Source organism: Thermobia domestica, chromosome 9 (assembly GCF_964235325.1).
Source record: "Thermobia domestica chromosome 9, izTheDome1.hap1.1, whole genome shotgun sequence".
In the NCBI taxonomy this organism is placed as follows: domain Eukaryota; kingdom Metazoa; phylum Arthropoda; class Insecta; order Zygentoma; family Lepismatidae; genus Thermobia; species Thermobia domestica.
In genome coordinates this window covers 124793621-124815768 of record NC_137462.1, presented here as the reverse complement: position 1 = coordinate 124815768, position 22148 = coordinate 124793621, and the positions used below count along the sequence as shown (strand labels likewise).

General features: G+C 35.3%; 1 protein-coding gene across 1 annotated transcript in view; it reads left to right on the top strand.

Moving 5' to 3' along the window:
* Window positions 1–21738, top strand: part of LOC145694087 (uncharacterized) — a 119322-nt gene extending 97584 nt beyond the window's left edge. Inside the window, exons 2-3 of the mRNA XM_081770215.1 lie at window positions 2611–2663; window positions 21279–21738. Of these exons, the coding sequence (XP_081626341.1) occupies window positions 2649–2663; window positions 21279–21677 (414 nt within the window). The 5' untranslated portion in view covers window positions 2611–2648 and the 3' untranslated portion in view covers window positions 21678–21738. The remainder of the gene's footprint in view (window positions 1–2610; window positions 2664–21278) is intronic.
* Window positions 21739–22148: the final 410 nt, after the last annotated feature.

Genomic DNA, 22148 nt, shown 5'->3' with positions numbered 1-22148 from the left:
GGGAAGGAAAGGTAGCAAAAAAATTCCATTCCACCCCTCCTCCACATATTATATATATATATATATATATATATATATATATATAGAGTGTGCCATTTTAATCAATCCACGGAAATATCTAAAAAATGATAAAACATAGAAGAAATTCTTGAAGTACACGTTATATATTGCTAAGGGGGAAAACCAATTCCCCCAAAAGTACCCCTCCCTGCCCCCCGTAAATGGGGGTAAGGGGGAGTAACTTTGAAATGTCAAATGGGAACATGGGTCGAGTAATACCTCGTTCGAAAGGTCTTGGAAAACTAAGTAACGCTGTACCAAAAGATGTTTCATATTGTGCACCAGTTTCAAAATGGCCGCCATGATATGGTTCGGAAACTCCAGTACCCGTAGTACGAAAACCATGGAAGGTAAATGAATAGAACAAAATTGAAATACGTAAATATCATAGGGCATATCGAATGGTGTGGTCCCTGTGATCCAAGCGGCCTCCCCGAAGGGGTCTTGGGGGCTAACTTCAAAATTTCAATGTCCGACCGGACAGCGGTTCGGGCGTACGCTTGACCTACCCAATGCTGTTTGGAAGGCAGACTTCATGGATAGAGAATCGGTGCACAGAGTTAGTGCGGATGGCCATATTTACATTTTGATTAACTATTAGCACTCATGTCATACTGTGAGCTTGAGGGACGAAACGGTGTGTACGTATATCACCGAAATGCTTTCTGAACAACCAGCACGCATTGCATAAAAAATTATGTGGCGACGGAGATGAGCAATTTCACACGTTTGTAAGTTCCAGCAACTGCATTATTCGACAACTTCTTTCGTATAACGTTCCTTCTGTTTTCGCATCAAATCATACTCGGCCATACAGATATGCGTTACCATTCAAATAAAATTTCACCTTTTTTTAGTCACTACAGCGTCATCCTTACAAACATATGTTTCAACCACTCCATACCTATTTGTAAGGTAACCTTAATTTGCGAATTAAAGTAGAGTTCTCATTTGAACTTTCACTGTTACTTTCCACCCCACTCACATACAGAGCGCAGGGAGAGATTATTTTGCAGGACTTGGATATACATTATGGCAATTTTACTCTAATATTTTTTTTTTTTATCTCTGTTGTATTATTCTCGAGCCTTGGAACGCCTCCGCGGTTTTCCTATTTAATTTTTGTTATTTTCATTTATGTCTAACCGTATTCATACTATGGACACTAGACGTTTTCTTAGACACACTCACCATGTCTTGGCGATCGTTTTGAAAACGGTGTCTCATGTCGAAAATATTCTTACAGAAGCTGTTTGATATTAATTTGTCTATGTAGCGTGATGTTACTCGCTTCAAGTTGCTATTTGAAATTTTCAAGTTGGCCCGGATACCTTTCAGTTGGCCCTTAGAGTCACCCCGACAACACCTTTCGATGTGCCTTACGTCAGTTAGCTACTCCAGTTTTTCTTCTGTTGATTTATCTCCAATTGCTTTCATACTACGGGTACTAAACCTTTTCTCTGACACAAATACTATGTTTCGGCGGCCTTTTGAGAACACTGCCATTTCATCTCAATCGTTTTTTTCCTGCAAGATGTTCGATTTTGCAAGATTTATCGAACGAGGTACCACTCGACTCATGTTACTATTTGAAATTTTGAAGTTAGCTCCCAAGACCCCTTCAGGGAGGCCACTGGGAACACAGGGACCAAGCCATTCGATATGTCCTATGATATTTACGTATTTCAATTTTGTTCTATTCATTTACCTTCCATGATGTTACTGGAGTTTCCGAACCATATCATGGCGGCCATTTTGAAACTGGTGCACAATTTGAAACATCTTTTGGTACAGGGTTACTTAGTTTTCCAAGACCTTTCGAACGAGATATTACTCGACCCATATTCTCATTTGACATTTCAAAGTTACCCCCCGTTACCCCCATTTACGGGGGGCAGGGAGGGGTACTTTTGACGGAATTGGTTTTCCCACTTAGCAATATATAACGTGTACTTCAAAAATTTCTTCTATGTTTTATCATTTTTCAGATATTTCCGTGGATTGATTAAAATGGCCCACCCTGTATATATATATATATATATATATATATATATATATATATATATATATATATATATATATATATAGAGAGAGAGAGAGAGAGAGAGAGAGAGAGAGAGAGAGAGAGAGAGAGAGATAAATAGATAGATACTATAGAGAGAGAAAGACAGTAATAATCTCTTTATTGTAAACTGTAAACAAATCGTTCATTTCTTGTTATGAACTTGCTGTCCGAAGTTTTCCATTTAATCATAATTATTTGTGAAACAGAGAAAAACAGAACTTTCCTCAAAGTTACAAAAGAAATATGTGGTGCTACTTTTCAGAGCAGTATTGACAATACCTTGATTACTCATTTATGTGGAAGCAAACAGGAATGCTTGCTATAAGACCTTTTGAAAGCAAAAATAGTGACGCCGAAAGGATTTCCCCATAGTAAAAGTGAAGTTGTATAAGAAGATTTCAAGATAAAACGGTAGATTAGAAATCAGGGCCTATCTTCTAACAACGACAAAATACAGCAGTTGTGAAGTGACGGATACGCAAGGTACAGAACTACAGTTAGTTCCTATTTTTTTTCCCACAAGATGAATATTTTACTGGTAAGTGTTTCAAATTCCAATATTACTTTATATTAAGTATTTTGCTCTTTTATTCTTAGAATGTACTAGGGATTTATTATTACCTATTATTTTATTCACAATACAATTAACAAAACTTAGTAAGACACAGCAGCAGGTAATGTATACCTTGCTAATTTATAAGACAATTCTCAGCACAAAGATATAAAGTGTGCATCCAGTGGCGTCAAGTGATGTTAAAACTTCCAAATTGATATAATTTTAAGTATTTGAATGCATATCTTGTGGAATGCATATGATAAATGGTTATTTTTGCATGATATCTTGCTCAAGGAGGAGATGGAACCTCGAAAATCTCCTCAATAGCATACGCCACTATTTATACCATCATCATCATCATCAACAACATCAATAATTACAACATAATTATTCGTTATCATTTCTAGCGCATTTGCCACAAATCGAGAAGCTTCCATGCATCAGGGTCTCAGTGGCGGCTTTTGAGGGAAGTGACATCGGTAAAAATTAAAATTTTATCGGTACAATCTAAGGGAAGCAAACTTACCTAATGCATTCATTCTTTTCTACAGACATTATTATTTTGTTACGAATGATTTAATGATAAAATGATAAAATTTTAATTTTTACTAACATTCTCAAGAGCTTGCAACTGTCCAGTCCTCAGCTATCCTTTTCGTCTTGACGTATCAAATACTCATTTTAATAGTATACATCAGTGTTGACTTCTTTGTCACACACTGCACGGACACGAATCAATATTGGTGGAGCTATTTCTCATTTTCTTTTTCCCCACCCCTGAGACGACAGTTCACTGAATATGTGTAAATCACACATTTTCTGAGTCATTTGTATTGCTCTATTTTGCGTATTCTGCCTTTATTTCATGTGACTATGTCAGTTCCAGGAGAGGTGTTATGAACCCTTGAAGGTAGCTTTCATGAAATCTGCACTTTTGTACCCAGTACCCAATATCAATGGCCTTACCATGAAGAATGGAATTAATAACCAAAAGGTTGCAGGAAATATTTTCAGAGTTTAAAAAAAATCAAATCCCAATTCAGATACATATTATGATAATGACCAACTACACTCTAATCTTCAACATAAATTTTTAAAAAGGAATAAATCATACAGTTTTATTCGTGTACCCAATGAAACACACTCGCGGTTTGGATCCGACCCGCGGGCCACAATTTTACCATCACTGTGTATATCAATCATAGAATGTCTCACATCTGCAAATTTCTTCCTCTATTATAGTTTATCTGCTACCAAATCACCTCAAATATTATACCTCTCAAACAATACCCCAAACATTTTCTCATTTTCTTTTAATGGTATTTAAGATCTACTAACCTTAGCAGAGAGGAGAGGTAGTGTAGTCGGTATAGCGTTTACATGCCAACAGGGTAACTTGGGTTTGATTTCCGGGGGCAGGAAATGTTTCTCGTTCTACCTTTGTTACAATACGATTTTGAGGTTCATACATCTTATTCTGCCGTAAAGTGATACAAATCTATTACAACTTCTGGTTTCAACGGGTAGAGCAAAAGCATTAAGTGAGCAAGAAGCGTTTTCTCTAAATCGATCTACTGATCTCAAAATAGGTACCATTTTATCTCTTAACATTCTATTGAAACTAGAAGTAGGAGAAAGCAACCACTTCTGGCTTTAAGGTCGATTAATATAGAATTACAAGTGAGTATCGTTTCACAGTGTGAAACTAAGACTTCCAAGTTATACGAATTCAATAATAGGGCTCAAAAATTTGAAGTAGTGTATCTATAAGTACTGGTTGTAATACAGTAAGAAGACCAAAGATCGAACCTGTTCCTCGGACACTGAATCCACGTCAGAAAGCCATAATTCGCTATCAATTACTACTTTCGTCTATGGTAAATTTTGAAACCAAAAATCGTTTATTTCAACCACTGCCAGTTTGAATAGAGGGCTAAGAGAGGAGGTACAGCCCATTCTTGGGCTCAATCGATTGCAAAAAGTCGCTTACCGTTTTTGCTGTACGGAAATCTGTATTGTAACCAGAAATAATAGTAAATTTGAACCACTTTCTCTTTCAGTAGATTGCTCTGAATAGTCTTGACAGGTTGTCTTAAGACGCCAATTTGTTTACAAAAACTACTTCTCATTATATGTTACTGTTTTCGTTGTTTGTATGAAGATAAACGTTGAAATGGTACTGAGACCACAATAAATAGTAAATTTGATCCACTCCCGTTTTATTAGAATGGATCAAACTCACAATTATTGTAGATAGTCATGATATATTGTGTTGAGACGCTGAATTGTTTGGAAAGTAAAAAACAAAGACGCTTCTCATTGTTTTCATTATATGACGATAAGTGTTAAAACCGGAAATTACTTATCTGAACCGCTTCTGGTTTGAATAAAAAGTTAATGGAGAAGATGGACGCTGAATCAGTCGCAAATAAATAAATAAATAAATAAATAAATAAAAATAAAAATAAAAATAAAAATAAAAATAAAAAGGAATTTCGATATCTCTTACCGTTTTCGCTCTGATACCTGTCGACAAACGGAAGGACAGGCAAAACCGTTCTGTAAGACATGCATAGTTTGGAAGTTTAAAAACATTAGCCGGCTAAATAGTGATCAAGAGATTTTCTGTAAGCAATTAAGCGCTCTAACAATATATTCTGTCTCTAGTCTAATCTCTTTACTAAATCTATATAAATCTACTATCACTTTCGGTTTCAATATTGATTAAGGTATTATCACATCACAGAAGCCAAACTCCTTCACGTGGTGTACACGTGACGTTGCTGCTTGTTAATATATGACTTCCGTCAAGAGCTGCATCGAAAATTAGTCATCTGTTCTTTCATCATTACCTCTAATATCTCAAAGGGGGAGTTTTCTAACATCATCCGCATCCAGAGCCATGTCATATGCAAATCGTTTGTGTCTACTTTTTTTTATCTTCTACTGAAATATTTTCTTTATATTGACCTCTCTTCATCATATATTCTAGAAAGATACGTAGTAAATAGTCAGTGCTAAACTTCCCTATCAATTGAACTTTTCTCTGCCTGTTCCTTCTATATTTTAACAATTATTGTCGGTTCATATGGAAGTTTCTTACAAGACTCCGCTTCATCCATTTCAACCACCTAACCACTTTTGGAACTTCTATGAATATTTACAAGGTCATGTATGAAAAGGCTATTCTACATCATTAAACAGTAAGCATACGTCAACGCATTTTATATATATATAAATCTTTCTGGGATTTACCTTAATAAATAAATAGAGAGTATTGTGCTCCTACTTCCCTAAAAAGCAAACTGCTTCTCCCTTCTGGTCAATATTCGTCGCACAATTTCTGCTGCATGCGAGATGAGATTAATGGCACGATATCTCTAAGCGAGATTACTACACAAAGAAAAATGAATAATGTTTGAACTCAAGCCTCTTTATTTCTTTTTATCTACCTCAAGCTTTTTGCAATGATTACGAGAGAGATAGTAAGAAGGTTCAGAGAGATGGGTGTTCAGATTATGTTTAACATGACTTACATCCTCTAAAGAAATATAATACCTTTCCGACACGTACCGTTTCATAGATATCTCAATGGTAAACGAGTGCGCCAAATTTGATTAGTTTTTGGTAAAAGTGTGTAAGATAAAGTTGATTGTTTATGTAGCAATTTAGAAATCCAAAGATTGTTTATTTAACAATGGTGGCCTTCAACAATGAAAGAACAACAATATGTGAAATCGACACATAGCATTCCCTAGATATTTCAACTTTAAATGGGTGTGCAAAGTTTGGTCAGTTTGTGGTAGAACGTATGGCCGTTAAAGTTGATTGTTTATTTAACAATGGTGGCCTCTAACAATGAAACTATCAGCAATATGTGAAATCGACCCATATCGTTCCATAGATATTTTAATCTTAAATGAGTCTGCAAATTTTATTTAGGTTGTTGTAGAAAGTGTGGCAGAAAAACTTGATTGTTTCTTTAACAATGATGGCCTTCAACAATGAAACTAACAACAATATGTGAAATCGACACATACCATTCCCTAGATATTTCAATCTTAAATGGGTGTGCAGAGTTTGGTCAGTTTCTGTTAAAAAGTGTGGCACATAAAGTTGCTTTCTATTTAACAATGGTGGCCTCTAACAATGAAACTAACAAAAATAAGTGAAATCGACACGTACCGTTTCATAGATATCTCAATGGTAAATGAGTGCGCCAAATTTGATTAGTTTTTGGTAGAAAGAGTGTAAGATAAAGTTGATTGTTTATGTAACAATTTAGAAATCCAAAGATTGTTTATTTAACAATGGTGGCCTTCAACAATGAAAGAACAACAATATGTGAAATCGACACATACCATTCCATAGATATCTCAATCGTTCATAAGTGTGAAAAGTTTGCTTAGTTTGTGGTAGAAATTATGACAGATAAAGTTAATCGTTTATTTAACAATAGAGAAATCCAACGAATGTTTATTTAACAATGGTGATCTTCAACAATGAAACTAACAACAATATGTGAAATCGGCAGGTACCATTCTCTAGATATCTCAGTTGTAATCCGATGGGTATGCCAAGTTTGGTCAGTTTGTGGTAGAAAGTGTGGCAGATAAAGTTGATTGTATATTTAACAATGGTGGCCTTCAACAATGAAACTAACAACACTATGTGGAATCCACACGTACCATTCCCTAGATATCTCAATCGTAAATGAGTGTGCCAAGCTTGGTTAGTTTGTGATAGAAAGTATGCCAGATAAAGTTGATTGTTTATCTAAGAATGGAGAAATCCAACGATTGTTTATTTAACAATGGCGGCCTCGTACAATGAAAGTAACAACAATATGTGAAATCGGCAGGTACCATTCTCTAGATATCTCAGTTGTAATCCGATGGGTATGCCAAGTTTGGTCAGTTTGTGGTAGAAAGTGTGGCAGATAAAGTTGATTGTATATTTAACAATGGTGGCCTTCAACAATGAAACTAACAACACTATGTGGAATCCACACGTACCATTCCCTAGATATCTCAATCTTAAATGGGTGTGCAAAGTTTAGTCAGTTTCTGGTAGAAAGTACGGCAGATAAAGTTGATTCTTTGGTTAACGATGGTGGCCTTCAACAATGAAACTAACAACAATATGTGGAATCAACACGCACCATTCAATAGATATCTCAATCGTAAATGAGTGTGCCAAGTTTGGTTAGTTTGTGGCAGAAAATATGACAGATAAAGTTGACTGTATATTTAGTAATGGAGAAATCCAACGATTGTGTATTTAACAATGGTGGTCTTCAACAATGAAACTAACAACAATATGTGGAATCCACACGTACCATTGCCTAGATATTTCAATCTTAAATGGGTGTGCCAAGTTTGGCCAGTTTGTGGTAGAAAGTATGGCAGATAAAGTTGATTGTTCATTTAACAATGGTGGCCTCTAACAATGAAAGTAACAACAATAAGTGAAATCAACACGCACCATTCAATAGATATCTCAATCGTAAATGAGTGTGCCAAGTTTGGTTAGTTTGTGGTAGAAAATGTTACAGATAAAGTTGACTGTATATTTAATAATGGAGAAATCCAACCATTGTTTATATAACAATGGTGGCCTTCAATAATGAAACTAACAACAATATGTGAAATCGACACATAGCATTCCCTAGATATTTCAACTTTAAATGGGTGTGCAAAGTTTGGTCAGTTTGTGGTAGAACGTATGGCCGTTAAAGTTGATTGTTTATTTAACAATGGTGGCCTCTAATAATGAAACTATCAGCAATATGTGAAATCGACCCATATCGTTCCATAGATATCTTAATCTTAAATGAGTCTGCAAATTTTGTTTAGGTTGTTGTAGAAAGTGTGGCAGAAAAACTTGATTGTTTCTTTAACAATGGTGGCCTTCAACAATGAAACTAACAACAATATGTGAAATCGACACATACCATTCCCTAGATATTTCAATCTTAAATGGGTGTGCAGAGTTTGGTCAGTTTCTGTTAAAAAGTGTGGCACATAAAGTTGATTTTTTATTTAACAATGGTGGCCTCTAACAATGAAACTAACAAAAATAAGTGAAGTCGACACGTACCGTTTCATAGATATCTCAATGGTAAATGAGTGCGCCAAATTTGATTAGTTTTTGGTAAAAAGAGTGTAAGATAAAGTTGATTGTTTATGTAGCAATTTAGAAATCCAAAGATTGTTTATTTAACAATGGTGGCCTTCAACAATGAAAGAACAACAATATGTGAAATCGACACATACCATTCCATAGATATCTCAATCGTTCATAAGTGTGAAAAGTTTGCTTAGTTTGTGGTAGAAATTATGACAGATAAAGTTAATCGTTTATTTAACAATAGAGAAGTCCAACGAATGTTTATTTAACAATGGTGATCTTCAACAATGAAACTAACAACAATATGAGAAAACGACACATATCTTTCCCTAGATATTTTAATCTTAAATGTGTGTGCAAGGTTTGGCCAGTTTCTGGTAGGAAGTATGGCAAATAAAGTTGATTGTTCATTTAACAATGGCGGCCTCTAACAATGAAAGTAACAACAATAGGTGAAATCGACACGTACCATTCCATTGATATCTCAATCGTAAATGAGTGTGCCAAGCTTGGTTAGTTTGTGATAGAAAGTATGCCAGATAAAGTTGATTGTTTATCTAACAATGGAGAAATCCAACGATTGTTTATTTAACAATGGCGGCCTCGAACAATGAAACTAACAACAATACGTGAAATCGACTGGTACCATTCAGTAGATATCTCAGTTGTAATCCGATGGGTATTCCAAGTTTGGTCAGTTTGTGGTAGAAAGTGTGGCAGATAAAGTTGATTGTTTATTTAACAATGGTGGCCTCTAACAATGAAACTAACAACAATATGTGGAATCCACACGTACCATTCCCTAGATATTTCAATCTTAATTGGGTGTGCAAAGTTTGGTCAGTTTCTGGTAGAAAGTACGGCAGATAAAGTTGATTGTTTACTTAACAATGGTGTCCTCTAACAATGAAACTAATAACAATATCTGAAATCGACACGTACCATTCCCTAGATTTTGTAACGTCCATTAACCAGATTATATCCGTTTTTGCTTAATTTTTGAACTGTTTATTTTATATTTGATTGTTTTAATTTTATTAGTTGTATATGTTAACATTGGTGACGGTGGCGCCATCTATCGTTTTAGACACAAACTGTTTGGACGTTCTGAATAACCTTAAAGCTTTTGTACTTCTTGTTTTACGTACAATATAGGCAAAAAAATGTGAATTCTACAATAGCGAAATATTCCAATCCATAGAGGCACGGTAGCTCAGAGGTAAAACACTTACCGTTGGTGTGTGGGGTTCCTGGTTCGAACCTCGGTCAAGTAAGTTTGTGGTGAACAACATCGTGTCCGTGAGCTTTTACGGGGTACTCCTGTTACCTTTTCCCATAATTTCATTTCACCAATTCTTCTATCATCAGTCACTTTTCTTAATCATCCGTCTCCCTTAGCCTAAAAGAGCATAAATGTAAGACATTAAACTAGAAAATTACATTTTATTTTCTCCCAATCGATAGAACTTATTACGCTGAACAAAATTATATGAATGAGTGCAAAAGCTCATGCGCAATATTCGAGAAAATGAAGAAAAGCTAATTTCTCTGTGAACCTAAAATGGATGCTGTATAAGAAGTATGCCTCCTACCGAGATGAAGCTGATACTGAAAATTTACTCTCATGAAGTTCTTCATGACGACACTATCACGATAACAAAACATTGTTTATTTTAAAGAGATATAACATAAGTTGACGTGAAATTAACGTTCATTAAACACATAGAAAATAGTCTTCATGGTACTTATAAATTATTAGAATTCATAATTAGAAGTGGTAAAGACTTCAGAAATACCGTACTGCAACACTCTTGAAAATGTATTACTCATATGTACGCACCAAGTTGGAATATGCTGTCGTGATTTGGAAACCCTTACAAAAAAATATCGCCAACAAATTGAAAGAGTTCAATCAAAATTTCTTAGATATTTTAATGTATAAAGTAACTGGAATTTACAGTATCCTTCACTTGAAAACCATAGTACACTGATAGACAATTTTAATATTTACTCATTAGAACAAAGGCGTAATATTCCCGATCTGGTATTCGTCCAAAAAATAGTTCAAAATGAATTCAATTGCTCAAACTTTGTATCATCATTGAACTTTCATATTCGTTCAGTTAGAACTGGAACTAATAATACAGGTCTATTCCATTCTAAAAAGTATGGGACCACCATAATGCTGAAGCCACCAATCTGGAGGATATATTCTGTCTGTAACAAATTATGTCAAATACATGATAAAATTGATCTCTCTAATTGAGCATCTGCCTGTTGTGTTGATAAATAAATAAACTCTTAAATTTAAGTTCTGTTTAACTAAAAAAAATGTTCAAAATTACGCATGTGAGATTGACCACAAGCATGTTATTTTGTTCGGCCTGAAGTAGTTTGATATTTATGTCTTAGTTTTCAAGAAAATCAAAAAGAGAAACGAACTTTTTTTTTTTTTTGGCGCTAAAAGGTACAGTGAAACCTGTCTTTAGCAGAATCAAACGGTACTCGCAAAAATTTCCGGATAACGAAAACAATGCATGCTATAATGGACATAGTAAGATAAAATAAGATGCTGTACGTACCTTAGTCAATTTACAGTATTTATTTTTACTACGAATTAATACATACAAAACTCACAATGAACAGAAAAAAATACTGTACACACGTTAACTTAAATTTTCCAGTAGTCAAGGAGAGTATTCTGTACACATCGCTGTTCAACTTTTCACACAGACTTCAGCTTGAGAAATCACACTAAGCATATTAATATCGTTTTGAAGTAAGGCCAAAGTTGCAGTTCCTTTAAACTTTTGACTGAATTTTGATATGTCTTTAGCTTACACTTTTCTCCAACTTAATGCCTTATTTCTCTTCTTCCTCTACCTCCGCTTCTCCTTCCAAGCTTTCCGTATACTTCTCAATTAAAGCATGTATATCCGTCGTGTCTGTTTCGGCTTCCGCATCACTGTCTGTTTTGCTAAAAATATATCTAACCTCTCATAGGATGTCTAAAACTTTCTAAATGCTGCACTCGGAAACTTGAAATTTTCCGTTAAGAGACTTATTTTGCATTCCGTTGGCCGCGCAATACAGTTTCTGTTTAACGAAGAGTATTTAACACGATTTTCGCCAGCACATTCATGGGACCGTGAAATATTTCCATCTAATAAAGGGTCCGTTGAAGACAGGTTTTAGTGTATATTTTTCATAGCCATTAATGTAATAATATAACAGTTATTTTGCCGAACGATTTTTTTTACGTATTGTATACGTACGTAGCTTGCAAATTATAATGTTAACTAACAGATTGTATTTATTGTTTACCTTTTCCTAGCGATGATAGCGATGATACTCCTTTAGATATATATTATTTGTAAACTTAATAAATTAGCAATGTATAATATAGACATGAGTTTAACAGGAAGATGGACTAATGAATAAACAATAAAGGTTAACTAGAACATTATTTTATTGTAAGTTGCCAGCACAAAAAGCTAAACAGAAATTTAGTTCTCTACAAAAAAAGAAAAAGAAACTAATCGATGTATCACAAACAACTAACTCCAAATATAAATAAAGGAAAAAAGGGAAAAATCACGCCATAGGTCGTTACACCGCTATGAGAATTTTCCCATCTTTTTTACCACATTAATATAAGTACTCTTTAGAGAATATTTTCTCATTTTATGATAATAAGTAATTTTAAGATCACTAAATTTCGTAAGCATATCTTGAAAATGGCATTGTGAATACTAATAATGTCATAAAGTAATTATGTGAAAAAGATAAGTATTTGAAAAACAACACTGACACGAGTGGATTAATGCAAAAAATCTGTTCACAAATTAAGTTGACCCACCAGTGTTGCCACACTTGGTACAATTGTACCAAATTCAGCTCTTTTCGTCATTCATCGGCCCGTTAATAGCACATGGACATTTTCAGCCCCTTTTGTAAAAAAGTTGGTACAATTCTAGCCAATTCATCACCATTTAACAAATGCTTGTCACATTGTTAAAAGTGTCAGTAAGACTTTTTCTACATCTCACATTACTCATACTGTGTGTTAGACTCTTAAAAAATGCTGTTGAACATTCATTCTGTGACGCTGCATCGCATAACGCTACGAACTTTGAGTGGAAAATTCGTAATTCGAACTGTTCCGGAAAACAAATTACGCTAGATGGGCGAAACTCATGACGGAGACGCAAAAGAAGCAGTGTCGGAAATTTTTAGCTTGAAATCCCTTTAAAAAAGAATAAAAAGAAGAAGAAGCACAAACGCGTTGAATCAAGTTTCATCTACTTCAACGGCTTGGGGGTTCTCCTGTTTGGATGTTTTTAAAAAGTAATTTTTAAAAAGAGCACTTTATTAATTTGGACTCTTGGAGGAAAGAAGGAATATTCTAGAACTTTACCTCTTTTAGTTTCGTGTTAGAGAATCATGTATTACATTAGTATACCCTAATGAATTCAGCCCTTTCTGTTTTAATGTTGTACTATTTTTCAGCCCACTCCAGAGCTAGGACTGTAGCAACACTGTGACCCAGTACTCTATTACTGACTTTGGCTTAGTAAACAAATCTAATTAAAGAATTCCTACGCAAAATACTTTAATTAACATTTTACACAGAATTTCTCTATAATTTTATTGTGTTAATCACACTATTAAATTATGTTGTTTCCTTAAGTTGCGATTAGCAATTGTTGTCGTCTTTCGAGTGCAAGAACCAAGATTCATCCAGTTTTCGGTTATGTGAGTAATTTGTATCTTAAACTGTATCTTTGAATCATATAGCCTTAGTACTAAAAGAGACTTAAAATTCAAATAATTAGAATTTACATCACTGTAACATACGTCCCAAGCTGTCTAACTTGAATGGACAATACTGTGTTCGTGTTCATGTTTCTTTCTTTAAACGAAGGTAAGGGGGATCTCCGGGTCTTTCTCGCCCACTTCAACCCACTCGTTTTCATTCTACTAACTTCTTCATCAGAGGGCGACGCTGGTTCAGTGGTAGAGTGCTTATCTCTGGCGCGTTAAGTATCTGGTTCGATCCTAGCTCCTACCAAGTGGGCTTTCTGGTGAACAAACAACACCGTCTCCATGATTTTTCTCGGGGTTCTCCCACTTTCGTCATTCCACCATCATCATTCATCTCATCTTACCGTCTCTCTTAGCCCTGGTGCATTATCATGGGACGTTAACTAAAAATTACAATTCTTCATCATTATTCAACTTGCAAATATCGGCTAGCTGATTCATTTTATTTCTTTCATATGTACACAGGATACTGTATGCACGGGCTTGTAACAAACTAGAATACTTTCGAGTGCCAAAACTTTTGTATAAATATTCAGCAAATTGGAAGAAGCAATGAACTTGCAAAGAGGAAGGACGTATTTTAAACTATAAAATACATGGAAAATATTACTGAAGGGTAAAATGAACAAAAGTAAGGTTTTGTCTGTAGGCTGCACAAGTCAGATATATCATACAGGATTGGAGATAGAAGAAGATTAAACATAAAGACAACAAGACCAAGGGCGTAAATAAGGACCCAGCAGACCCTGCTTTGCGTTGGAACCCAAGCCATCAGGGGGCTTCAAATCGCAAAGTGGAACGCGAACGTAGAGAAGGGGACCCACTCCACGCTGTCTACGGGTGGGCCCCCAAGCCTTTAGTCACGCCACTGTGCAAGACCCAAGTTCTTTCAAGCGTCTTGCATTATAAATTTTACATCATATACCAGAAATAATTAATTATTTTCTACATTACGGCTCATAATAACTTCAGTTTAACCCCTTTAAATACACATTTGAATCATACTCGAATTATACCATCAATATTTGACCCACGCTACCAAAATTATCTGAAGTTCTCAATGGGATCAAATTTCAAAATCATATTATTCCACTAACATGTAAGTAATACAGTAAGACAGTTTACTGTATACTATTTAAATATTTTAAAGTTCGAAAGACATGGCTCTCAAAGTTCTCGAACTAAAGCAATTCATAATTTTAGAAGAGGATGGTAAATATTTTAGTACCAAATAGTAACCGGTGACCATAAGAACATCCATAACAACACCGGTGACAGGTGACCATGACAACATCCATTGTCACTGCTCCATCTGATAGATGAAGTATTCTTTGGAACATGCGCTTCACTAGAGCCCCGAAAGTTTGCAGTGAATTTTCACAGGCTGCTGCTACAGCTCATATCCTTTCTCTGGAAATGAAATCTTCTCAAGAAGTGTTTGAAATGCTGCCGGAAACAACAGGACTCATTTCCTCCTTTTCATGACTGTTAGTAGCCCTACTTTATTTCAACAAATATGAACTCATGTACTGGCGATGGTACATGACGTCAATGGCGAAAACATTCCCTTCGTCTGCTAATGTGCTTGTCCTTGAAAAGATATGGTCTTGAAAATATCGAGATGCTGAGAGAACTTGAATATCTCTGTCTCGTTCAAAATTCTATACAATTTTCTGTTAGTTTTGTTACATACCTGATCACAAATAACGCATCGTTTCCTTGTGGAAGTGCCTTTCTTCTTCCGATTGAGCTAAACTCGAGGAGATTTATCTTCATCATGGTTATCACTGCCACTAGAACTAACATTTTTCAAGGATCCTATTCGTTCTTCCATTCGATTTGTTTTTAATACGTAAAGCCTGTAACATTTAATGTGATAATAAATTTCACTGAACGTCGTTTTATCGAAGAGGCAAACCTGGAGCTTCTGTCATGAAACTGAAGTGGTTTCTCGATCACTATCTGTTCCATAAACTTTTCTTTTGTTCGCTCGAGGTTGCAACATATGCACTGTTTTCTAGTTTCGGTTTCATTTTTACCAGAGGCACTAGATTTGTACTCTCCATTTTAAATTGAGGGACAATTATCTGAAACTAAGAAAAGGCAGAGGGAAACATTACAATCAACAAATTAGCTGTAATTGAACAACAGATGTGCCAAACAAATTTTGAAAAATTACATAAGATCGACAGAAACCTTTCATTTAGTACCACTTGCTTTGGTCTGGGAATTTCCTTGATTCGATTGTTTCGGTAACCAACCTTCTGTGTGAGTCCTATGCGGGTAATGACCTTCGAAACCCTGTTCTTTCCTGACTAAAATCATGTATAAAACATAATTATACTATAATCACGATAGGAGTGGCTACGGACGGAAGTGGTTCTATATAGGCGTTATCGCCTCATCCCTACAAACAAAAAGACAAACTGTCTAGGCTTGTATACGGCAAAGTCTTGGGAATAAAATAAAATACAAAATTGACTTCTATCTATGTTTATTGTGTCCTTTTAAAAAACTTTTAAATCCATTCCCCACTGATACAGCCGTCAAAGGGTTAAAGCTTGAAGCACAACTGAAAGAAAAGTCACACGATCCGGATCACGTGACCAAGTTATAAATAGTCTATCACCACCATAGAAACGATTCCAGAAGAGAAATGCCGTATATACAACTTTTCAACAGGCATGGTCTAGCTCCAAGACTATTGGCTTACATTGTATATTTACAGGTTGTTCATTTATTATGTAGCCAAAATCCACTGGTGAAATCCTCACACCTAAACAATAAAAAGGCCCATATGAACAAAGGGCGAAAAACGCGTTGTTTCAAAGTTACGAGATGCCAAAATCGAGAAAAATGTAACTTTGAGGCTACCTAGCTTAAAAACTATTAGAGATATCAAAGGCAGTTAAAGAAATATTAGAGAAACTAGTACACTGTCTAACTAAATAATCATGTTTCAGAGTGGGGACGTATCGGCGCAACTGATTTTATAGAGAGAACTGCGGTATAGGTTCTGCTTTTGCAACTCTCTCTGTAAAATCATGTGCGCCGACTCTAAAACATAGGTGACACGAAGGTCATTCCGAAATATTTTAAATACTATAATTCAAATAGCGTTTCCCTAGTCTACTAAAATGTATCGTTTAAAAGCGTATTCCCTCTAGTGATGAAAGGTATAACTCTAAGGTTGCACGCGGTGGCTCAGTGATAGAGCGTTCACCTCTGGTGCTTGGGGTCCCGGGTTCAATCCCAACCCCCACCAAGTGAACTTTGTGGTGGACAAACACCGCGTGCGTGGGTTTTCTCGGGGTTCTCCCGTTTCCTCCCACTTTATTCATTCCACCATTTCATTCATTACTCATCCTCATCTTCTTCTTTAGCCTAACCGGCATAACCGTGGGAAGTAAAACTCACAGATTTCATTTCATTTTTTCTAAGGTTGCAGGTTTATTAGTTTGACAATTAGAGGATTGGAAATGTAGGTTAGTTTGAGCCTATCAGTTAGCAACAACGGAGCTCGAGCGAAGTGATTTTTGTGCAATGATTTTTTACAATTTTAAGTACGGGTTTAACGCAAGAACAGTTCCATGATCGTTTAGAAAAGTGTTTCGGGGGCTCTGGCCCCAGGCAGTATCCAAGGGGGGTCTAGTGGGGCCAGTCCCCCTTAAAATTTTACCGCCCCCTAACATTTTCACGGTATGGTTCAAATGAATTATAATATGGTGGTGAACTATAATATTTTTAGATCGGGTCCCCCTTACAGTTTTGGGGTGCCTACCGGCTTGTCTGGCCCTTCACGTGCAACCATTTTCAATTGGTTTTCGAGTTCAAATGCGGCCAACAAAGCCTGACAGATGGCTCTTGCTCTGGACGCCCTAACACAGCAGTTACATATGGAAATGTCATCGCAGTAAGAAATCTTGTGAAAGAAGATCGCCATATCACATACGACGAAATTCAGTCAACACTGAACACCCCAGTCCATAATAAAAGATTATATCGATCCTTCCAAGCGTTGCAGTCGTTGGGTCTGATACGTGATACGTCTGAGCAAAAAGAATGGTGTGGTTACATGCTTAGAAGAGTTTCGCAGCGGCAAAGTAAAGACGTTTATAATATCGTCACAGGTGATGAAACATTAATTTACTATATGATTCTGAAACAAACAGCAGTCAACAGTATGGTGGATCCAAAATGAAACTTCACTTTCGAAAGTTAAAGAGCAGAGAACGTGGGTAAAGTTATGGTGGCATTTTTTTTTTTTCAAAGACTGACCACGTAGCAATTATACAGTTAGATTATCGTACAGTGACAGCAGAGTGGTATATTACTTACTGCCTTCGGAGTGTCTTTGAAATTAGGTAATCTGTCCACCGAAAGTATCCGCTGTCTCACTCTCTTCTTTATCATGACAATACACAACCATATACAGCAGTGAAAATTGTAGTTTCTATAGGAAAGTGGAATTCGGATTATTCTCTAGGTTTAGCTCCGTATAATTTTGTCTTCTTTAAAGAACTCAAGAAAAAGCTTCGAGTTCGCTCTTGAGCGTATAATAATGACATTTCTGAAATTACAGAAAACGAATTTTTTAAAATTATTTGATTTGTAATTTTTAAGAATGCAAAAAGTGCATTGATGCTTGTGGAGACTATTTTGAGAAATTGTAAAAGGTTTTATGTACATAATTTTCCAATAGTTTGATATAGACGTAGTAAATTAATGTTTGTTTTTCTTAAATATTCATATTCTTTGAGTTCTATTTTCAAATGAAAAAAATAATTTTGCAGTCATCTATATGCTTTAGTGTTTCTTCTCATGTTAAACAGTTTTACGTTTTCAGTGCACAACGACCAAATATCCTGAACCAGGTCAAATTTAATGGAATCAGTCGTAAATATATCATTTTGACTTTCTTGAAAAACTGCACATGAAAGAAATCTCAAGTAAAACCAGTACCTCTGGTAACCTTGTAAACAAGGAAACTAGTTGGCAACTTTGCCACACGTACAGATAAATCAAACGAGATGTGAAAGAAATATTTTGATTCAATACGGTATATATTTTTTTGAAGTTGCACAATCATCCTCACTACTTGGACTTAAAATCAATCAAAAAGAGAGCGTGAATTTATCTCCCCGGTCCCTTCTCGGTGTAAATAATACTCAGAAGCGGAGTTTGGGAATAACAAAAGGGACAACCGCTCCAGGCCCCACACTTATTGGGACCCGACGTTCTGAGCATGTTTCGTTCAAGAAATAGATACAAAAGCACATCGCCTACACACATACGTTGAGAAAGTTGATTAGTGCTTTATCAGCTTTAGAAGAAGCATGTCGGCGCTCGGCCCCGCGTGCATCTAACGCCGCCTCTGAATATATTCCACAATTACCTATGTAAAAATCATTCCGTTTTGATATATGATGTGTATGTTTGTTGAGGCTCCCACGTAACCCCAAATGCCTGGAGGTGAAGTCAATTGAAAACAGGGAGTGACTTTACCCCTCCCACGTACATATTCTAAGATTTAAAAAAATCCACAGTAGCTTTCGTAAAATAAAATAATACATTTTAGCTTGAATATGGCGTAAATTTTTCTTAGAATTCCTAATCTTCTTTACTATATGGATCTAAAACGCTTCAATGATGGGGGAGCAAATACGCCCTTCTATCGATTGTAAATATAATATTACCATGAAATTTTTATAGAAATATTCCTTCGTTTAAAACATAGTAATGTATTTCGTTCGAGATTAGAGACTTGTATAGTCTGAGTATGAAATTACTGAGACGAAAAGTGTCGTTCACTTTTACAATATATAATATCACTAGTAGCAATTTGACTGTTTTCTTCGCAGGATAACGGATTAGTATTCAGCTGTTGTTGCAAAATGAAGCTTATTGAATTAAAAATAGTTCCACTTCACATGGCAGAAAAACAGATCAAGAATATGTTGGTTAGCATACGGTTTTATGTGGGTTACTGAAAGTTTCCACAAACCACAATATTGTCTAATAAGAAAATATTACATTATGGTGACACAATCTATTGGGCTCATAACCTTTTGTAGTTACTTTCCTTCAACCCGCAATTTGTCTCAATTTGCCCCATGTCATCACTATACTGGAAAGACCTGTTACCAATTTGCCATAAAGTATTGGGCTTTTCCTTGCAGTAGTGACGAGGAATCCTACCAAATTGAAAAACAGATTTCGAAAATTTTCAAAGCAGCGTTAGATAACTCCTCTGAAGGCGTAACATTTTCCAAAGTTATTGTGGCTGCTAATGGGCATAAATAATAAAGCTATGGTACAATAAGCATTTGAGAACTGTGAACCTAGGCAATAGTAAAATTTTAAGATTGTAAAACTTTAAGATTTAAATTTGTTCAAATGGTACTACATCAAGTTATATACGTCTTATATATACGTAGCACTACTGAAAACTATAACAGTATATATATTGAAAAAAATGCTGTTACAGTTTTGATTCATAGACTGCAAAATACATGAGAAAAATTCATGGTTTCTGAACAAAGTCGTTTTACAGAGGGCTATCCTAACATCGAATACAAAAATATGTACATTAATTCTACAATTTCGTTAGGATACAGAACTATCTTTCAGTAATACTGTATAGAATATTCCAAATGGAATACTCTAGTTGCCAAGCTAATACAAAAGGGTTATGGTAGCTCAATGGCGGAGAGTTCAATTGGGTTGATCCCAGCTCGCGAAAAAAATGAACTTGAAAGAATCCCGAAAAATCCACCCAAGCGATGTTTATTCATTACAGTTTTTCTTACTTTTTCATTCTATCATTTCATTTATTATAATCAGCGTTGGTTTCCTTAGCCACGGTTAATAATCATGGGGCATTGAAAAAAACTAATACACATCTCATATATATATAAATTGAGGCATATAAACCAACATATATTGCAGTGGACGAAATAATCATTAAAATATTTGACCAGAAAGAGAAAATAACGTGAAAATCACTAACATCAGTTTACCAGTTATGTCGTTTATCAGTTAGACTTATCAGATTACAATTGGTGGCACTTCTGGTTTACAAGAATACACCTATTGTATGTTTTATACTATTTAATAAGATTAACATAAAAAGAAACTTCATTGACTTAATGCGCTTCCAGCAGATATTCAATCTTATACGATTTTCAATCGATTCACCGGCAATGAACAAGAACCGTCATTATAAAGGAATTACCAATATATGTGCAATGTGAACATACTGAGTAAGTACTGCAAAGATCAAATTGAGGGTTAAATGAAAATGGCAATAGAAAGAAAAGAAAAGAGAGATTTCAGTGTTCAAGATGGAACGACAGTTTTGAATTTGAAAAGAAAATCTTACCAAAGCAGCATCATATCATTCCCTTCATCAGACACATTATTTGTGTGAAGTATTGCAGATACTGTAACATTAATATAAATGTTCTCTTTGGTCATATTTAAGTTATACATAATTCTCAACGCAGAATAAACAGTATTCAGACAGTTTTATAAACTTGATCTAAAAGTTCAGCCTGAAATTTCCAGAGTAATATTAATTAAATTTCATTTTAAACGAACTTAACTTTTATATAACCTTTATTTGATTACAATCTTTTCTTTCAGATTATTTTCCTGTCTTTAGCATGCTCAGCAGCATGTGAAGATGAAGAGGAAACCGCAGTAGAGGGTCGAATTCTTCCTGGCTTGGGTCCTATTATAAACAGAGTGCTTGGATTAGGAGGAGGACGGCTGCCTGGTTTTGGAGGAAATGGCCCATTTAATTTTCGTCCAACAGGATTCGCTCATCCAGTTTTCCCACAGATGACTTTTGGAGGGCATTTTCCTGAATATGCTCCATCATATTTATATCATCAAGATGCCTTTGGATACAACGATTTTCCATATCATTATCATGACTTCCATGATCATCATTATCATCATTACCATCACCACGGCCCCTTTGATGGCATACAGCGTCCATTCTTTAATAACCGAGAAGTTGAATATTTACCTAGGCTTTAAAACTTGATATCACAATGTTTTTTTAAATGTATTTATTAATAAAATATATTTTCTTTCTAATCTTACTGATTTTGAATCAAATTTCCATTATAGTGATAATAATATGCAGGTCCGTACTTGCTCTCCCCCCAAAAAAAAATTGAATTAAAGTAATATCTTGAGTTTAATATTCCACAGTTATGAATTGCACAATAATGTTCGATTCACTCCATTTAAAAAGTATTCAGAGAATTAATAAATGCTGTAAATTATGCAAAATATAATTTGTTTCAAAGAGGCCAAATTTTATCTGCAATGTTTCAACGGGACTGTGCTCTACTTCCCAAGTAACATAGATCATTGACTCTACGGTGGAGAATGGTGAGTCTGGTTGGAAAACTCTTTGAAAAAGATCAGTTGCAAAATAAACGTTGAAAATGGTTGACTGAACTTACTATTTTAGTTGCATACAGTATCGTCGATTTTCAGTTG